The 21769-nt window shown below is 35.6% G+C and overlaps 1 protein-coding gene across 3 annotated transcripts in view; it reads right to left on the bottom strand.

The window, feature by feature from the left end:
* Nucleotides 1-21769, bottom strand: part of LRBA (LPS responsive beige-like anchor protein) — a 416017-nt gene that overhangs the window by 282195 nt on the left and 112053 nt on the right. For all 3 annotated transcript variants that reach the window (XM_076337080.1, XM_076337082.1, XM_076337081.1), the window contains exon 33: nt 20013-20074. In XM_076337080.1, coding sequence (XP_076193195.1) covers nt 20013-20074 — 62 coding nt within the window. The remainder of the gene's footprint in view (nt 1-20012; nt 20075-21769) is intronic.

Here is a 21769-nt window from a genome sequence, read left to right as displayed (position 1 = left end):
AATGATTATTCACATCAGTACTTCTATCATTGTGGTTCTTTTCAAAAATCTCATCAGCTCCAAAACAGGCAAAAAGAGCAAAACCGCAAATATCTCTTAAACAAATTTCAGGTTTCCGAATGTAGGAGGTTTTAATACATAGTGTCAAGAGAGTACATTTTTTGCTGCTCAGTGTTGCAGAATTACCTCTCAGTCAGTGACATGAAGGTTTGATCAGACATACACAAAAGCCAGTAGAACAATGTTGTTTCTTTACAATTTAAATCCTGCCCCCCTGCCCTCACCCCCCCCCCCCAAAAAAAAAAAATATTTCCAGATTTCAAATGCAGGGGAGAGATTATAACTCTGATCTCTCAAGGCTTGACATGTTCCAGGCCCAACATATTCTTTTATCATTTTTAAGTTGCAACAATGTATTACAATTTTCAAGTAGTCAGAATTAAGAGTAGAATAATTGGAATTTGTGATGTATTATTCATCATTAATTACAAATGTATTTCATTACTTTTTATATAACTAGTTTATATGCATAAATAGGCAAGCAACATTCTAAGTGCCAGCCAAGTTTCATTCGCATATTATCACATATGTTTTTTGGGGGGGGGTGGGGTGTTTGGGGGTTTTTTTTGAGGCTGCATCAAGTAGCATCATTGGTCCTTATTGCTACATGTATTTTACTAATATTTCTCCCACCATCCTTCCCCCAGTTCTCCCTGATCGCCTTCTTATGGCCACCATTACATGGCTTCAAGTTAGTCTGCAAGCTGTCTGCAATAGCTTTAAGAAGCATTTATTCTTATTAAAAAACAAAACCAAAAACAACCTTTTAGCTGCTAATATTCTAAACAAAATAGCATATGCAACTAATCCTCATAAGAGTTTTTTTAAATGTAATACCAAGTTCTAAATATTTAGCTTCATATGGTCATAACTGAAACTATTCTGTTAGCTTAAAAGTGTGAAAACTCAAGAAAAACAAAATAATTTTTTCCATTTATGACACTGTCCATCTGTTGCTCTGCTCTTTAAGAGAGCTCACTACAATACTTGAAAATTTAATTGGTGAAGATGGAGGTTGCCAAAAGTGAAAAGAAAGTGCATTTATCATGATACTTTTCAGCATTTTTCTCTACATCAGACATCAAAGAAGGCGTTAGTCTAAACAATTTCATAAATCACAGCTGAACACACCCTAAAGCTAATTTTAATAGCTGAAAGAAAAGACTAATGGTCATCATCTTTCATGATCCATTCACTATTTCCCCACAGTATATGTTCTCTCTCAAACAATTACACTCTGTATGCATATTGTATTATTATATCAACATCTTAGTTATCCATCTCCCAAAGGTATTAGGGAAAAAGACATGTTAAAAGCCTCAAACTCAACCACTAATGCAACTAAATAACTACAAAACACATTTCAGCACTTTCCTAAGGAAGGACTGTAAGGGAAGATCAAAGTCAATAATTTCATACCTGTTCTAAGCTGTACTTAATTGACCATCATTTCCTACAGCTATAAAAGTTTAGTAACCCAGAGACATAATCTACTTTTAATGCTTTTGGTCACTGTACACTCAATAGTGAAGCAGGAAAAAAACCTAGAAGCACTAAACACTATCACAAATACCTACAATGAAAAACAGCCATTACAAGGAGACAAATAAGAAATCACATTTTATTCAAATAAAATGTCTGATGTGGAAATTTCCTAGCTCATTATTGTTTCACCTACTTCCTTAATGGAATCTGTAAACATTTCCATAAGTACTCTAGATAAAATGCAAGTACTATATCCTTTCCTAAAATGGTGCTTCAAGCCTCATCTGAATTATAATTCTGTATGGAATAATATATTACATTTCCTGTAGCTATGGCACAACTCTGCCATAAGCAAAATTATATCCCAGTCCTCTATAGCACCAATTTTATATCATCAAACAAGTTTCATTAACACATTCTTACTGACTGCACAAGGATCATTAAATGAAAACATTAAACCGTACTGGTCTTAAACCCTTTCTTTCAGAAACTAATAATCTCCCTCAAGGTTTATAACATGACCTACTGTTGTCACATTTGAGTCAGGTTGGGTTTTTTTAATCTATTTTACACTGTTTTTTTTAAATTAATTCTAACTAATGATCAGTCATATGACAGTACCATAAAACTCATTAATTTCCACATTTCCTTTGTCTAGGAAATACATTTTGGCCAAAGACCACAACATGCATTAGACCATAACCAACAATGAGATTAGTCTAGCAAAACAATCTTTAGTAATTCTATGTCCCACTTTATTTCATTTCAGCTACATATGCATGTGTAGTTATCTCAGTCTTCAAATGCATTGAAAAGTCTTTTATACTACTTGAACTTCCTATTTCCTTTTTAAAAATAAGGTATGTCTCTAATCATATGGCATCATCAGATAAGTGGAGAAGTTCTTTAAAAATTCTGCATTGAACTTGAATTTTCCAGTGTCAACTCTATTGATCAGTCATTTTCTTCCATTTGTTGTTGGCTCCCTACTCATTCTGAATATCCTCGTTCAGATCTAATACTTCAGGACCTTCTTATTTACCCAAACAGGCCTGCCCAAAAGCCTTTTCTACAAGCAGTGGCTAGTAGGAGCCAGCTTCAAAACAAAGAAATGCAGGTGGTTCTTTACACAGTGCATTACAGATCAGTGGAATCTATCGCCAAAGGATATTGTAGTGACTAAAAGTTTAATAGGATCAAGAGGTGACTGCACAAGTACGTGGAAGGAAAATACATTGATATTGACTAAATATACAGAAACTACATCCAATTCAGAAAATACCCCGAGCTGAAAATAGCTGGAGAGCGGAAGAGTATCATACACGCTTATCCTATTTTATTCTTCTTAAGTATCTTTTTGTGTCTGTAGTTGAAGATACAACAATAAGGAAGGTGGAGCCTTCATCTAACCCAATATAGCCATTCCTAAACTCTAATCACTCAAACAAATGCCAAGAAAATTTTGTTGATAAGCATTTTTGTTGGCTTGTAGTTTGAAGTGCTTGCCTGTAGGCAGCAAATGGACATATCCCTCCTCACCTGTACACTTCCAGGAAAGAAATATAATCGTATTTCAAACAATTAACCCAAAATATATATTCTGCAAGCTATATAAAAAACTTGGCAAGACCAATCCATCGACTGGTCTGATGGCGAAACAATTAAACATGGATCTTTAACAGAATATTTAAAACATTTCCAACAGATGAAAACTGCTGTATTTTCAACTGTAGCAAACTGTACTTCTACTTTCATTCATATATACACACACATGCATACCCCTTAATAATTCATTTTCCTCAGAAACTTAAAAAAATATCCTTCTAACAAGGTTAACATATTCCACAATTAAGAATTATATCTAATGGTTGAAATACACACTCATAAGCAAGCAAAAAAGAGCAAATTCTTTGCTAATCCGTCCTTCCCATAAAGCTGGTGGAGATTTAATAATTTATTTTGGTTATGAAACAAAGGAGAAGGATGACTTTGGTACTGACAACTATGAATGGAGCACTAAGGAGCAGGGTGGGAAAACGTGTTAACATATGACTAAGAGACATATTATATCCTAGAGTAAAGGTCAAATCTGCATGAAAAACTTGTTCATAGAGAGATATACTAATCTTTAAGTGCCTAAAGTAAACTATCAAGAACTTTTCAGCAGTGTTTGCACTTGGTGTCAGCACTCTCTCAGCACCACATCCACTACAGGCTTGAATGAACTCAGCAATAAAGAACATATAGTGAAAAGTAGATTATCTCTCAGCTGGGTTCTTCATAATTAAAAAAAAGTTAGACTGCATGTTAAGCAGAATATCTTCAAACATAAATTACTTTTAAAGAGTTGAAGCATGTTTAAATTATTTTAATCTACAAAGCTCAATTGAAAAAAATTAAAACCAACATGGAATTCTGGGAAATCATATCTAGAAAAATCTACGTAGCAATTTAATATCAAAATCAGCCCATGCTAAGTAGTGTACGAAACAGAAATTTTGCAAGGATGTGACACATTTAAATATAAGAGTAATACGAAAACACATTTGGAGACAATGTTATTCACTATATATACAGTCATACCTGGATGCTCAAATAAATTTAAAAAACAAATCAATAATGGAAGAACTATCAGAAATTGATTGAGAAAAAAATAATTTCAATAATTATATTAATGGTCCCTTCTCTATAGAAGAACGTCACTGTTGCTGAATCTTGACACAGAGAAAAGGGAGAGCTTGCAAAAATATTTACTACCATCCTAAAAATTCAGAACATCTTGTCAGGGGGAAAACTTATCAAACAGGCTTGAATATATTGAAATTTAAACAATGGATACTATTCCACACTAAACAATGGCTTGTCTATGAAAGCTTTAACATGGCATCTATGTAACAAGTCAAGCTATCTCACTAATCAATACAGAGGTTTTGATTTCAATAAGGGTGATAAAAGTTACTCTAACCCTGGCCAGCTACAAGCTCTCAACAGATGATCATCATTAGGCCTCTATCGGGGTTCCACATACTCAGTCTGTACAAATGTGTCCTATTAGTACATGGTCTGTCTGTTTGGCAAGTCCAGTCTTAAGACAAATGGCAGCTGCTGCCCTTCAAGGTCTGAAGTCAAGTCCTCAGGGAATCTAAAAGCCCAACTGGAAAAATCAAGGCCTGTTCATTAGAGACTGCTCCAGGGGAAACTTGCAAGGCTGCCATTAGAACTATATAAAAGAGCTAATTATTTTTATAAGACTTTTAAACTATCAAACACACTCAGTTACAATAAAAAGTATTTACTGCTGGCATTCCATTAAAAAGACATTGCTTTTTGTCAAAAAATCAGCTAGTGACAGTACACAACTAAAGTCTTTGTATTAAAAATTTTAATGAGTCTTCTAGGAGAAAGTTGTGTAAAAATTAACTAGATGAGATAGCTTCCCAAGTGGAGGTATAACACCAAGCACGTTGTTGTGGGAAAATATTCCAAACACACTCGTATCACACAAACAAACGAACTATAAAGGTGGGCTGAGATTATGCATGTGTGACTATCTACCCCTGAAAAAGACAAGAAATTCAAGAAACAAACATGTTCAGTGTTGCAAAACGGACTGAAAAGAGCACATAACATTCTTGCTTCAACCTATGCTGTTAATGAACAACTGAAAATGCTGCAGTACACTAGCGTATTGATAAATCAGTCAAAAAGGCACATGGCCCAGCTGGTATCAAACACTAAGACTGAGCAGAAAAAAATGAAAGCCAAAAGTGTTTCAGTATTTTTCCTCTGATAAAACACAGAAACAAAGATTATAATAACGATAGCTACTTTCATAAAATATACTCTGGGGAAGAGTTGGAACGCTATTTTTTTATTAATAACCACAAAATTGTTTACTATTTTAACTATGAAAAGAATCAAAGTTTCTTATACTGAAATATTTTTCCAGCTGCACAGCATGACAACACTGTATTGAATTCTAATGGGATAACAGATCACTGCTATAGAGTATTTATTACACAGTATTTATTACAAATCTTTTAAAAGTACTATATGAAATTCATTAGTGTTCCTTAATCAATTCTTGGATCAACATGCACATTAGCTTCCGACAGCCTAATTCAAAAAAGCAATTACAACCCTAGCCCTTATGTAAAAGGACGACAGAAAGAAGCTATGTTAAACCAGTTTAAAAGAATGAAAATGCAAAGAAAACAGATTAGGAATGATTTATATCAATGCCTAGTGCTGAAGTTAATTACAACTAACCCAATAAAATAGTGCCTTTATTATTGTACAGCAAGTAATAACCTTAGACGCAGAAAACAGAACTCTCTGCTGACTTTTGCATGCTCAATTCCACAGCACACTACATTAAGAATTAAAGAAGTAGTAAATAAGTCATACAGAAACAGCAGTTTTTTAACTAAAAGCAGAAGACTCTCCTGCTGTTTAACCATTTGGGATAGTCCATGTAAACAGAGCTTCCTATAAACTGGTATTATATTGTTAGTGGTAAATGCCTAAAACTACCTTATAATGAGAGTTTAATTTCAATACTTAGAAGTTTGAATTCAAGTCACAGCAAGTTTTTATAGATTCTGAAAATATATTATACACATATAGAGCTGGAGTAGTTTGCATACTTAAGTACTACATTGTTCAGTAAAATACTAAATAAAAAACTGTCAGCTTGTCAGACAATGTCTTTTATGCTATGAGATTACTGTCAAAGTGACAACTGTTGTCTTCTCTACAAACGATGCAAATCTATCCTAAAAGATTCAGTATTATGAAAGATACACTACATAAAATGTTACAGCACATGCAATCTTTAACAATTACATACAGCCAGCAAATCTCGACACAGGTTGCAGTTGTCATAATTTATGGTGATATCAAATATTCTTAAAACAGGATTTTAGTAATAAAAGAAAACTTAAATCACTTAATCCAGAAGTTCATATAAAATTATGAAAATATCCCTGTCTGCAATCAGAAAGTTCATACAAAATTATGAAAATATCACTGTCTGCATAAATAAAATGCTATCAGTAATAACTATCACAGCATAAAAGCTGCATATCATCAAAACTCACAAACTTCATTTTCGTATCTAGTTTCAAAAAAGTATGAACATGTATATGAAAAACCATTTATTACATGCCTTTTATAGAGATCTAACTCAGGACTTGATGAATAAAATTTTGCCCCTAGAACCAATGTCACATTAAGATGAAACAGGTAAGTCTATGTTAAACTCCAGTTCCTCTATGGTCCCAGTACAGCAACAAACTGTAGAATGGGGAAAAACTGAATGAGCCGATCACTGATTTCAGGTCCACAGTTGGAGGAAGCAATTTGTCTGGGCAGCCTCTCCCTTTCTCTCTCCCACTAGCAGGCTGTTGCCATGACTCCTCATGAAACGAAATTAGGGGTCAGGTTTGAGTTCATCTAGCAGCAAACCTTTTCCACTGCAGTTTCCTCTTCAGGTTCTTTAACCGTTGGCTACTTTCAATGCTGAGATGAAAGACAGTAGCTTCAGGAAGAATAGGAACAGAAATCTTAAACGTTAATTGAGAAATCTAAGTACCAAGCAGTTCTGTAAATATGCAGCAATGGGAAGCAAGAAACTGTAAGTCAAAGGAGATGAAGTGAAGAATGAGATGAGATGGAGTGAGGAAAAGGGACAACATAAGACGAACAAAGGGAAGAGATCCAAATAATCAAGTTGCAGTGCCAGCATCATTTTTATGGAGAAAGGAAAACAAATTGAGGAATAGCAGGAGTGTAAGGCAACTGCCTCTTCATTTCAGTGCTTTTTTGTTTAACTGTGATTTTGAGTTTTTGTAAAACCACTGCATGGAAAAAATTGTCTTCCAAAGTAGACTACTAATTATAAGGACAGGAAAATCACAGAATACTCACTGCTGCACAGTTGCACTAGTAGAGATGGACTGATCCCACTGATAGCAACATTCATCATCACCACCACCAAATAGCACCAACCTTCCTGCTCAATGTCTGATAACCTTTAACTAAATAAATTTAACTAATAAAAAACTCAACAATAGACATGGTGAATGGTTAAACATTGGAACAGGCTGCCCAGGGAAGTGGTGGAGTCCCCATCCCTGGAGGTATTTAAAAGACGTGTAGATGAGGCGCTTAGGGACATGGTTTAGTGGGCATGGTGGTGTTGGGTCGACGGTTGGACCCGATGATCTTAGAGGTCTTTTCCAACCTTAATGATTCTATGATTCTATTCTATGATAATACTATTTTGGAACTAAAAGCCCCTTTATGTTACCTTTTTCCCCAAATGTAGCTTAGTTTCAATTTAAAGTCTCATAATGAATGCATGCAAACAATGAACAAGATCCTGCTATCATTGTACCTTTGAGGGAATGAAACCAAAGTATGTAAACCAATGCCACCCCTTCACTCAAAAGACAGGATGTCCAAACCTTATCATTCCCTTGGGTAATCCTATCCTAATGCAGATCTTCTAAGAAAAGATTTAGAGAAAAGTAAGCTAAATCAAATCAAATAAAAATAAAAAAAAGGCAGAAAAACTAACGTGTCTCTTCCATTACACTCCACTTGCATACTACATTCCCTTCCTCATACTGCATCTGTTGTCTTCATTTAGACTAAAATATTCTGGGTATCCATTATTCCACTGTTACATGACACCCAGCAACACAGGGCTCTATTCTCATCTGTCCCTATATGTTGCTACAATAAACATAAGTAATTATTTTCTGCTCCTTGTACTGCAAATCCTCCCCTGCACTCACCAAGCGAATTTTTCAAAAAGAAAAATATAACCATTTCTGTTTTAAGTAGAAATAGAAATAAATGTCTCCATTTCAAATATTCAGAGGGTACTGAAAAATCCAGCTGATTCTTCTGAATCAAATTGACTCAGAACTAAGATCTAACACCTAACAGACATGGACCTCAATATCATATTGATTGCTGCATAATCTGAATTATGAGTTTTTTCACTTAAACAAGTTATCTTAAAATATTTATTGAAAGATCAGTGCATCATCAACATCTTTGATGAGACAGATGTTTTCCCAGTTGCAGAGATACATAGAAAGGCACAGATGAGTATAAATAAGACTAAAGGTTAAACAATAAACTGAGCAGCACCACTATGCAAAGCTTCTCCTGCCAAAACTTTGAGTAAACAGCACTGCTCCCCAAATCATGAATTTCTTAAGCAGTTTTGCTTGGAAACAGAGACACATTATTTGGTTTATTAATATCAACAAAAATGTTCACATATTTGTAATCAGTATAAAGTCAGCAACAAGCGTTGCCACTCACTGAACTTTCCATAATCTCATACCCCTCCCCTCCACTAAACCTCTTTCCATAGTCTCAAATTAAACAGACTAGCTGTAAAACAGCAGGGTGTCAAATTAAAGCACACTTTATTTTCAGAGGTCTCCACACTTCACGGCTGACTTCCTGTCAGGAAGAGTTCCATTTCAGTGCAGAGCCCCGTCAGCGGGGAGCTCACAGAATTAAGTGCCAGTTGATATTACTTTGTTTTGCATTTACCACCCATGAGAATATTGTTCAAAGATCTAGTTATAAAGTCAGCATGGTATCATCCCTCTGACTAGACTGCCAAGCCACAGGGTGTGCTCTCACTGCACAAAACTCACCTTAAATGGTGGTGTTTTTTTAAGTCCTAGTGTGCTGGTGAAGCAACAGGATGCCTTTTTTCTTCAGAAAAGTCTTGCTTCTGTAGCTAAATTATGCTCCCTTAGTTTTGAACATCTGCAGCAGTGTACATTCATGGAAATGAAGCTGTCCTGTTCCTCTACTACACCCCCAAGATTCACATCTACATTAGACAATCCACTCTCCTCCCTAAACCTAATAATTTATACATTAATCATACAAATTCTCAGCAACACAGTTTTAAAGGCTAATATTTTTAGCTGTAGCAGACATGTTTTCCATTAAACTCACACCAACACCATGTCCTGGATTCCTGACCAAATTCAAGTAACTTTCATTTCGTAAAAGAATTTTTCTTAGTAAGAGCCTATACTACCTGAAAAGCCTATATAACAACTACTAAAGATTGTACTCTAAAAGAAGAAAATGAGGGAGGAAAAATCCCCATTTTCCCCCCAGAACTTTACTGTAGGCAACAATTATCTTCTAGTAAGATGACCTTAGGAAAGTTCATCTCTCTCCACCCCAGTGGATGGCAAACTATTTCTAAGAACGGTTTTGTGGTCTTTAACCCTATCTTCTATCCATTCCTCTATCCAAAGTCTGCAAGTCATGTTGACTTTTCCAAGTGTATTGTCCCAAGAAGCAATGCTTCACATCACTCCACACCAAAATATCACGGCTTTACTACACCTATCCACTTGTACCTCTCTACACACCTTCTTAGTCTAATATATAGCACCCATCCCCATTTCTTTACATATAAATGGGGTTTTTTTTGTTTGAAACCACAAAGCTCACAATTACTTTTCAGAAAACAGCTGCGTAGTATAAACCAAAAAACACTGGTTCTTTCACACTACTATTCTCAGTTCGCAGCTGCAGCTGATATAGCCTGTTTTTGTTGAACATTTCAAAATACAGTGGCTGCAAATTGCAGAGGGCATTTTCCAGTGGGTCAAAAGTAGGCCTAGATAAAACAATTTTTATTTAGGAAGCCATTTCTATCGCTTTGATGATTATTTATATCTAATATGCAGAAACATCAACCCCGTTTAATAAAGTATAACATATCACATATTCTTCTGTTTTCTCATACTAAATGTAACACATTGCAGTTTTTGCTCATCTTAAAAATCTCACATCATACATTTCATCTCCAAACTGGGGAGTGGGAAAACCTTTAAAATATCGTCCTAGACTAATAATTATGGAAAGATGTAAGGAGATAAAGCCAAAGTACTAGCTCACACGTTTTAACTACTGTGACCACTACCTGTCAGGATATAACTATAAAGTACTTATTATCATAGAAGTTTCATAGAATAGTTTGGGTTGGAAGGGACCTCTAAAGGTCGTCTAGTCCAACCCCCCCGCCATGGGCAGGGACATCTTCAACTAGATCAGGCTGCTCAGAGCCCCGTCCAACCTGACCTTGAATGTTTCCAGGGATGGGGCATCCACCACCTCTCTGGGCAACCTGTGCCAGTGCTTCACCACCCTCAGCGTAAAAAATGTCTTCCTTATATCTAGTCTATATCTACCCCCCTTTAGTTTAAAGTCATTCCCCCTTGTCCTGTCACAACAGGCCCTGCTAAAAAGTCTGCCGCCATCTTTTTTATAAGCCCCCTTGAAGTACTGATAGGCTGCAATAAGGTCTCCCCGAAGCCTTCTCTTCTCTAGGCTGAACAACCCCAGCTCTCTCAGCCTTTCTTCATAGGAGAGGTGTTCCATCCCCCCTGATCATTTTCGTGGCCCTCTTCTGGACCCGCTCTAACAGGTCCGTGTCTTTCTTATGCTGAGGGCTCCAGAGCTGGACGCAGTACTCCAGGTGGGGTCTCACGAGAGCAGAGTAGAGGGGCAGAATCACCTCCCTAGACCTGCTGGCCACGCTTCTTTTGATGCAGCCCAGGATACGATTGGCCTTCTGGGCTGCGAGCGCGTATTGCTGGCTCATGTCCAGCTTTTCATCCAGCAGTACCCCCAAGTCCTTCTCGGCAGGGCTGCTCTCAATCCCTTCATCCCCCAGCCTGTATTGCATCATTAAGTCAAGAAAAGGTCACTTATTATTCATGCAGTACTGGCAAATCATTCCCAATACATTCCAACCTATTTCACACTTAAGGCAAAAGCAAAGTTTAAGTTATAAACTTCTTTGATTTCTACTACTAAGCAAACTATCAATATACATCCACTTCATAGACTCACTCAAGAAACAATATTCAATCAGAATTTATTTTTTTTAAATTTAGCCAGTGATGGACATAGACGTTTTAAATTCCGTATCTGTAGGTCATACTAATAGTAAACAAAGCACATTATTCCTAAAGCCAACAACTACACCTAAGAGAAAAGACAGAGTTCAAACATATCTTAAGTGTAGCAAACTAAAGTGGGATCTGAGAAGCATGAACCTTAGTGGTTATTATGAAGAATAATAGGAGTTTGAAAGAAACTCCTATTTAAACATGTTAGAGTGCTCTCCCAGCAATTCCATGGAATTCAACAAGTTAAATATTGCAGGCAATTATAAGCAATTAAAAACTTTCAAACAATTTAGAAAGCAACAGGAAATCAAAGTAGGAGTGAAGTTCCAACAGACAAATTTTACGTTATCCTGGAGTCTCACACAGAATATATTACAATAATCTAGTTCTGGAGAGACAAAATCTACATACTGCTTAAGTCAAAAAAAAAAATATACGCAGCTAATTTAAAATGTAATTTCAACATACTCCAGTTCAAAGGAAAGGTTTTCCCAGCTGTTTCCATTTATTTCAATCTTATCAGAATTGCACTTCAGACAGTTATCTACCAAACTAATCTCCAGTTTCAAACACTTAGAATGTATAACATAGTTCAATGAAGCAAGCAGCAAAATATCCGTAGCACAAGTAATCCATTCGTAATTATTGCAAGTACTCTGCTCAGTGACATATACCAAGCATGAAAGTTGTTAATATACATTTCCAGCACCCAAAGTGAGATCGTCAGAAATGGAGGAAAAACTCCCACTCAGAAAGGAAAAACCCCAGATATATCAAGTGTAACGGAGAATCCAAGTGATCTAGACAACAGGTTTGATAATTTAACCTTCTGTTTTGTTAGAAGGAAACTTACTGACAAGATAGTATCTAAAATCCAAGCACCAAAGGACTGCGTTTAAGGAGTCTGGATTCCACAGCCAATGCCCTCCCACAACTTCCAGGCTTTTCATTCAATTTCTCCAGAGTTAATCCTACTGACCACAAGCCAAACAGCTCACTGTGTTGATATCAAGTGCCCTGCAATGCAGGAGAATGCAGAAGCCCTAAAGAAGCCCTTTATCCCCAAGACTTTACAAAAAAGAACTTCATATATCACAACCAAAGAAGGAAACTGCAATTGAGGACACCACAGATGAACGACAATGTTGCTTTTACAGATTGAGAGAGCTTAATTTCTTTCAAAACTGGACTCTTCCACATGCCTGGTAAATGCCCTTAAGCTTCTGGACTACTAGCTACGTTGGAAGGGTATGTTGAAATTTTTCCTCTGACAGATTATTCTACTTGGTAACAATAATAACTATGAACTGAAACATTAATTGAAACTTAAGTCTCTTCTATCCCAGGAGAGAACTTTGATAGCATGGCCCCTGGCTACTATGGGATCTACCTTCCCCTCTCTCTAGCTTTGACCACAGTCTCCATCCTGCAAAACTAAGTCACTGTAAATGAAAGTATACATTGCAGGGGGAAAAGAATAACAAGACTTGTTGAAGAGGAAATAGTTCATAATGTAAAATCACTTCACTGAAAATATCCTGAAGTAGCACTGTACATAAAGCTCAACAGACATTTCCCAACTACTTTCCATCCAATAGCATCTTAAAGAAGAATAGGATAAGAATCTTCCATTTTGTATACCAGTTACAAGGGCCATGCAACATTTGTTACAAAATTGCACTAGGAATGTTCCTACTACTGCCTTGCATAACAATTAATAACATGCTCGGCAATCCCATGTTTTCAAATGTTACGATTTACAGAGTTTTATTAATACGCCTACCTCCACTTGGTATGAAGCAGACCTGAGGCAGCTTCAGAATCTAAATAATCCGTAGCAGAGTAAGACGATCTTGAATACTCTCACTTCATAGAATCATAGAATCATTTAGGTTGGAAAAGACCTTTAAGATCATCAAGTCCAAGTGTTAACCTAACACTGCCAAGTCCACCACTACACCATGTCCCTAAGCACCACATCTACACATCTTTTAAATACCTCCAGGGATGGGGACTCAACCACTTCCCTGGGCGGCCTGTTCCAATGCTTGACAACCCTTTCGGTGAAGAAATTTTTCCTAATGTCCAATCTAAACCTCCCCTGGCACAACTTGAGGCTGTTTCCTCTCATCCTATCACTTGTTACTTGGGAAAAGAGACCAACACCCACCTCGCTACAACCTCCTTTCAGGTAGTTGTAGAGAGCCATAAGGTCTCCCCTGAGCCTCCTTTTCTCCAGGCTAAACAACCCCAGTTCCCTCAGCTGCTCCTCATAAGACGTGCTCTAGACCCTTCATTCCACAGCCACCTCATCTCTACAAAAAGCTAGGCTGGCAGATATTCTTCCAATCTTCAAATTCTTCAAAGAGCACAAGCAAAAAAAAAAAAAAAAAAAAGTACACTGTGAAGTCTCTGGCACACCTGCAGGTGAAATATTTTTCTGTGCATCTCAATACAGTGCCTTCATACTAAACTAGAAACACTGAATACTTCATAACATTGCAAAGAAAGGTAGTAATACGAGGCAAACACCTACGGGCACGATTCATGCAACGTCTTCCCCTGAACTTACCAACTTAGACTTTGGGAAGCCCTTTTTTCTATTTTTATTTGTTAAGATCTAAATAATTTTCATTTGCCTAATAAAGTTATGTTTCTAAACATTTTATCACGAAAGCAATCTATTACTGAGGTGGGTTTTTTTTACTCAAATACAGCTATAGTAATCTTTGATAATAACAAAGATCCTATTGGCAGAAGTTCGCACTGTCTAAAAAGAAAAACTTCCAACTCCTGATATCTTCTAAGTGGCTTTTAAAAGGAAATTAGAACATGCATTAAAATTGATAGAAAGTTATTTGGCAGATTACAAAATCTACCCTCTGTACCAAAACATATACATTTTTTAGATCATGGATCTAAAGGATTATTAGATCCTTTTAAAACTTATTTTCAGCTGTTAGAACACAAAGTGATTAGATGGAAAAAATATTATCTTGATTAAAATGTCATCATCTAATACTTGGGGCACATAAAAATTATTCAAACAGCATTTATTCTCTTCATATCTAAACCAGGATATTGTTAGGGATTTGGTGCTTCTGTTGAGTTCAGCTGCCATGGTATCACAGTGACATAGCTCTTTAGATAACCTATACCCAATTCAATTAAAACCTCATAGCGATCACTATAGTTATCCATCACATCAAATTGCACTTAAAAGTAAATTAGGAACCAGTGCAGATCAGAGAGCATCAGTATAATGTGTTCTCTCTGCAAGTAACAAACACTGAAAACCAGCCATCTTCTACATCAGCTAAGATCTCCAAGCAATTCGAAGGCTTACCACATTTTAGAACATGCTGCAGAAACCCATTCCTGAGGTAATGAATTTAGATCGTTGATACAGAGCTTTTTTCTGAGCACAGGATACCCAGAAAAGCCTGAAGATCCTATTGCATTTTACAAACATTTAAGTACTGGGGTGGAGGAGCGGGGGTGTGTGTGCAAAAAATCTGCTGAAAAAATCTTAACTACCGTCCTATTGGTCTTCCTTAGGGGAAATAGGCTATATCATATTGTTTGTACAGGTGCATGACTGCATGGCACATGTTGATATTGATTAAATAATTAAGATTCCTTATCAGAGTAAGAGACATGATGCAACTAAGATACTGCCCATGCAAAAGATGAATATTGACTTCTTTATGAGCAACAGAATCCGTTAGCAAAGTGATTTAGTAACATATGAAAGAAAGATCACACAAAAGAAAGATCATGCTAAACAAAAACCTTTTGCAAACATTTCACCATTTAACCAGTCATAATTGGTTTGGTGAGTTGAGTTAGACAAGAAAAAAAAGAGAGCTGAAGACCTCTAAGTCTGCCTACACAGGCAGTAAGACCAACTTTCATAGTGTAATTTTTTCTGCTTTAATACTACTAATCAGCCTCTGCTGTATTTTTAAGATGCACATGCACTGCCTTGGATCATGCTTTTCTCTCAAAAAAATAACTCCAAAAACTATCAGCACAGCACATGACATATTCAACCATAATCATATTTCATTGGGCTATATGAGCAGATGCTATCACTGCACACAAAAAAATCTGGAGTATCAGAGTTTATGCTTCCTTCTTCCATCTCCCCATGAAAGATATACTTTATCAAGGTCCAATATAAATCTAACAGCTACAGCTATGTAGTTATATTGCAATATATCATATTAATATTTCTAGAAGATAAAATACTTAGAGATTAAATGTATTAAAACATTGGTCTTGGTTTTATATATGCCATCAGCTATCAGGAATGTGCCCTTAATCCCTTTGAAACAACAGGGGGCAGAGGAAGGAGGAACCAAGGAGCTTTTATACCTTGAACCAGCAAGCTGGGTGTATGTGCAGGTAGTGGTGGTGGAGGGGTCATAAAAGTTGCTGGTTAATTAATTAATTTTTAATTGCAAACTTTTAAAAAGGTTGGGTGGCATTCCACCAACTTTAGAAAATTATACAAGAGCTGAAGAGTATTTGAGTCAGTTAGTGTAAGTATTTTATGGTCTAGAAAATTTAGATTCAATAGAAAAAAGTTCTTAAGTCAAAGATAGATCTGACAAGAACCACCTAATTAGTTCTTTTACACATATTCCACTGACAATTCAGTTGCTTTACTACAGAAAGAAGCATTTTTCAAGTGCTGCAAATTCTGTAAATTCAAAGGCATCAAGGAAAATCATGGAACCTATTTCACCTATTTTCACCTTGGAGCTACAATAATAGGGCAAATGCTTCATGTATGTGAGCAAGGGATAAATGTTTTTAATACCTTCATGAGAGAGTAGGAAAGATCACAGTTTTTCCTACTTAGTCACATAATTCAAGAAAACATCTGACAAATGAAAGGAAGCACAGTAGCATACTTGCTTTATGGATAAACATGCACTCAATTCATACATGCCCCTTTGCATTTTAGGCATAGAGTGAGAGTCCTTTTAGATGAAAATGCTTTATTCAGGGGTGATATCACGGTTTCTCCAAGCAGAAGTCTTGTCTCACAATAGCATATGAGCACCTTTAACATCCTGATGTCACTCATTTGAAAGGGATAATAGACACAAGACTTCTCTCTTTTGGCTGGTTTAATTACCCCAACAGGATGCCAGGCCAGACTAGATGGTGCTTCTAGGTTCACTGTACTGTATGCATTTCTGATAAATGGGAAAAGAATAGATGACCTGGCAGAAGGCTCAGACAATAACATGTGATTTACAGGACATGAATGCAGCTACTATAAGATTTATCTGACATCCCTCTCCGATAGTGGACTGTTGAATATCCGATGGAATGATTTCTAGTCTGGAAAGTCTGCTACTGAGTAGCCATACACATTATTTATTTATTAGATGTTTTGGGTTGAAACCATTTTTAAATGATGCACTTCACAATGCTCAGCCATAAATTTAGTTTTAAACCCTAGAAGGGAGGTAGTGTTATTGGAATGTGTGTCAGACTGAATTAGGATGAGCAACACAACGCTTTTATAAAGTGGCCTTGAATGCAACGTCAATTCTTTCAAAAATGATATTAATGTCAAATAAGCAGGAACACTTTGCAGTAATATTAAATGAAGGATTTCTTTATGTTTTGATAGATTTATATAAATGTAAGCATACACACAGAGACACGTCTCAAAATGTAGCGTCTATCAAAAAACACGACTGTTTTTGTCTTAGAAAAAGCCTTTTGTCTGTATCTCAAACCACCTGTTTCTCTTTTTACCTTGTGTTAAACATAAAACAATATATCAACATGTAAACACAAAACTAAAACACAAAAGCAACGGTCTTTTTCCATATGCCTAAATAGATGAACTTTAAGCAAGAGAAGAAATTAACCATGTGTCACAAATAGTTTCACAGAATGGTATCTTTTGAATTTTTTTTAAAATCACTTCACCTGGGAAAGAGCTTTATTTTCACAGTTGTATGAAAAATTTACTTGTGAGATGTTACTATTCCATTTTGCACTTCTAAGAAAGGAAAAAACCATACTCCAGCCACAAATCTAAATAAACATCAGAAAAATTTCAGATGTTTCAGAAAAACAATCCAAGTGCTTACATCACATATACAGTGTTAAAAACAAATTTTCAGAAAGAGGTTAGCATAAAAAACATCAAAGATATTAATCAGAGCAATCTTTCAATTTCATAAAATGATGGCTGACAAATTTGTGAAGTTTTAAATCAAATTTGCAGATACTTACTTTGTAACTATGCCACATTATTTATGTGATTAAAAACTAGTTTTTGACCTGATCTTTTGATCTTTGGCACTTCATCCTCTCCATCTCCTCTTAAAAATTAATTAAAATTTTAGCAAAAGGATATCACTTCACTTCCCACCCTATCTCGGGCCAAAAAAAAAAAAAAGAAAAAGAAAAAAAAAAATCAATCAAGCTCAACCCCATCTCCTCCCAGTATCTGTAAAATGTCAGCTTGAAATTCAATTTCATATCTCTCAAGCTTTCATGTAGCAAAAGACAGTTCACTTCTTAACAAAATAAATCACTTCTGTGATTGCCATGCTGACCTCTTTGAATTAGGAAAATTCAAAGTGAAAAATGTAATTATCACCCCAGAACAATCTGTATACATCTGGAGCTAATTTTAGATTCATTTCTCACATCATTTTTCATATTCTGCCAAAAATTACAGCTGCTATGTAACTTTAAAAAGACTTTAAGGTCTTTGTGACTTTATTGGTTTATTTCTACTATTTCACAAAGAACCTCCTCAGTCTCTGCAACTAGCACTGCTAAGCAATCACGATATCCTCAATTTGATTAGATTAGCATTAAATGGCATTGTGACACATATGACAAATAGATGCATTAGAGCACGTCATTTATTCCTTATCCTTTCCACTTCCCAAAACCAAACAAGTGACATACAGTACAGCGCACAACATGATTTTAAAAAAGATTAGATTACCCTACCAAAAAAGAAGGAAAGGTCAACCACTAATTATTGATACAAGCAGCATGGATACCAAAAACTAATTTTTAAAATGGTAATACCAAGCTGTCAGGCACATATTTAATACTCAGATTAGTTTTACTCTAACATATTAACGAATGAACAGTAAAACTTGTATATGGATTTCTTGGTAGCAAGGTTTCTTTTCTAATTTAAATCAGCAGCAAATTCGTATTCTAGAAGTCACGAACAATATCGACTTCCAGTATTGCCATATGTAAAATAACCATCTCTAAATTCCAAAAGTTCCATAAGGAATATTAAATTCCTTTCAGGATAAAAATACATTATACTTCCTGAGGAAGATGGAAAAGTAGATGAGCAAAGTTCTAGATACATTCATTAATAATAAGCTCACTAGAAAACATAACTACTCTTCACTAGTTCATTGTAAAATCTATTAGGTGTAATCTCCAGAAGTAATTGTTCTTATTGCACTTTATTGACAATGCAGACTATCGATTTTTCACACCTTCTATGATTCTTTCATTTGTATTCATGAAATGTCTATCAGCACACTCTAAATAAATTTGGCAATATAGGCACTAAAACGAATAAATCGATGTGAAGAAACATTAATTTTGCATTATCCTTATTCGTCAGGCAAGCAAACCATAAGGGTTGTAAATGAAGGTCAAAGGTTTTGAAATGGGTCAGAACCCTTGACCTCTAGACCAATACCATTCCCATTAAAAAAGGCTATTTTAAAGTTTTAAGTAGGGGAATTTACTACCAGAAAGGTATCATTTTTAAGGCACCAAAAGAAAGGCTCAATAAAAACAGTCTTCCATTTAATTACAAAAAAGAAAGCAAGAAACCCAAAAAGAAAATCGAATTAATATAGCATATACAATTTTAAGTAAGTTCCTTAGGCTCTGGCTCTTTTCTAACCACAGGAACAGGCAATTCTCAGGTTCTTAAATATCTAAAATCACTTTGCCTTTAGGAATGTAGAATGACCCAAACTGCTGACAACCAGGGTTGCTTTCTTAAATTTTTCTCAAATTCTTAGTACTTGTCAAATCAATTAAGAATGACAGGGTTTCAAAAGTATTTATCACTCATTTCATAACCTCTACACAAAAGGAAAAAATTCTATTCATCCCAGAGGATTCGGCATGCCAAGATGCAGAAATCAATCTGTTTCTATAACCTTAATATTTTATTGATCCTATTTTGTCTTACAAAAATGACAGCATAGAATGACGTAGGCACACCACCATCAAGGTTATGTAAATGTTCAATAGTAAGGTAACATAAAACCCTTAGTATCTTCTCTCTCCTGAGTAGACACAATTACTATGAATTATTTTTTTTTTTTAATCAAAAGGCCTTGCACATAATCTTTTTACCTATTACACATAACCTTTAAATTTAAGTCAAATTTGAAGTAAAATTTTAACTCTAATTTCTATTGTGCTCAAAGACAGCAATTTCAGACAACGTTGTTACCTAAACCTCACCTGAGAGCAAAGAAGCATCACCAGCTCCACAACTGAACTGCTAGATTTCATGCACACAAGACCTACAAAAGGAAAAAACAGTATACATAAATGCATGCTTATATGGCACCAGCTGTTAACACGAACTATTTTGAAGTGCAATAGATAGAAGCATTTTGACAATCAAAAGAAAGCTGAAATTCTCATACCACTTCCAGTTAAATTTTGTACTTTATCAGCACAAAATAAAAGTATGTATCTGAGAGGGAGATCATAAATTCCATGCCTCGCATCTAAAGATGCAGCTAATAGTAATACATTACCTCCATTATTCACAGTTTCATAAATGTTTGTATGTCAAAATGATCAGAAGTGTGGTTAACATATGTTATATTAATCCACTGTATCTACATTTTGCTATTTCTTGAAGGATTGGGTCATTATATATGCAGAGAAGGGAAATGGCTTTATGACCTTTGCTTTCTCCATTGCGCGTTCTCCTTTCAGCCCCCAGCTATCAATCAAGTTTCCATTTTGTTTCATGGCAGCAGACATCCCAAACACTCTTATTAGTACTTTGACCCTTAACCCCACACTAAACCTTAGCAGAAGTGCAAGCAGTAACCTATTATATATTCTCAATTGTTTATAAACTAATTTGACTATTGTTGTTATTATTTGTATTCACATTTTGTTTTGGGTTTGTCTATGACTGGTTTTTAGGTCCAAAAATTGGTTTCGTGTGTTTATTTTTGTCTAGACAGTTCATACACTCCAAATAATTTTCCTGCTTTTTTTTGATCATCCAATCTATGAAATACTCATCTCTCTGTGTATATAGTCTATACTACAGTCAAAATACTTCGAAACCAGACTATCTTTTCTTTATCTTCAGACAAGAAAAAAATGTAACTAAATAGGACATTTACTTCCCTGGCAAATAAAGCTTTGAGAAAAATCTCTTTCCTGTTATTCTTATTAAATGAATGAAATAAATTTGTTCACAAGGCAGCTTCCATTAAAATGTTGATCAGCTAAAGCGATGCCCACATGTATAATCAAAAGTAGAATCCCATCTTTTTCAGTCTTACAGAAGACAATTCATATACTTCTTCCTGCCACTTCTTCCTATCTCAAAAGGTAGGCAAGCTAAACTCCTAAACTAAATAATTTCAGTGAAGTTTAATGAAGTCTCAATTTTTATATCAGCAGTCTTCAGGAAAACACTTATCAATGTTTGATACTCAGTTGTGTTTCTGACAATGTTAACCATATTCAGCACTACATACAGGATGCCTGTCCTAATCCACGAAACAAGTAGTTTCAAAAATGTTTTAAAACAAGAACTTTAATTCCCCAGGAAGCAACTAGCTCTATTAGAGCAAATACAGCTCATGTGCAAGCAATCAGCTCAAGTTAAGCAATCATGAGCTTCTAACATGGGAGTGCTTCATTAACTGGAAGCTGCAACAAGCTCAGGCTCTAATTCAATACACTGCTTTAACTGGACAAAACCTGCAATTTTCACTCTAAAAATCAGTAGACAAAGCCATTTATATGATATAACCAAATTACGAGAAAATTGAAAAACTGGTGTTCACGACTAAATTCAGTGTTCCAATAAACATGATTTTTTAAATTGAGGACATTAATGTCTGCGTTGCAGAACTGAGCCTCATTTTTAAACAGAGAGAAACCCACCAGTAGAAAGAAAACTCAATCATCTCAAGCTCAACCATTTTAAGCCAACACCAGGAAGAGCCATGATCGTTGTTGTG

This window comes from Aptenodytes patagonicus, chromosome 4 (assembly GCF_965638725.1).
Source record: "Aptenodytes patagonicus chromosome 4, bAptPat1.pri.cur, whole genome shotgun sequence".
In the NCBI taxonomy this organism is placed as follows: domain Eukaryota; kingdom Metazoa; phylum Chordata; class Aves; order Sphenisciformes; family Spheniscidae; genus Aptenodytes; species Aptenodytes patagonicus.
This window is presented reverse-complemented; position numbering and strand designations above follow the sequence as displayed.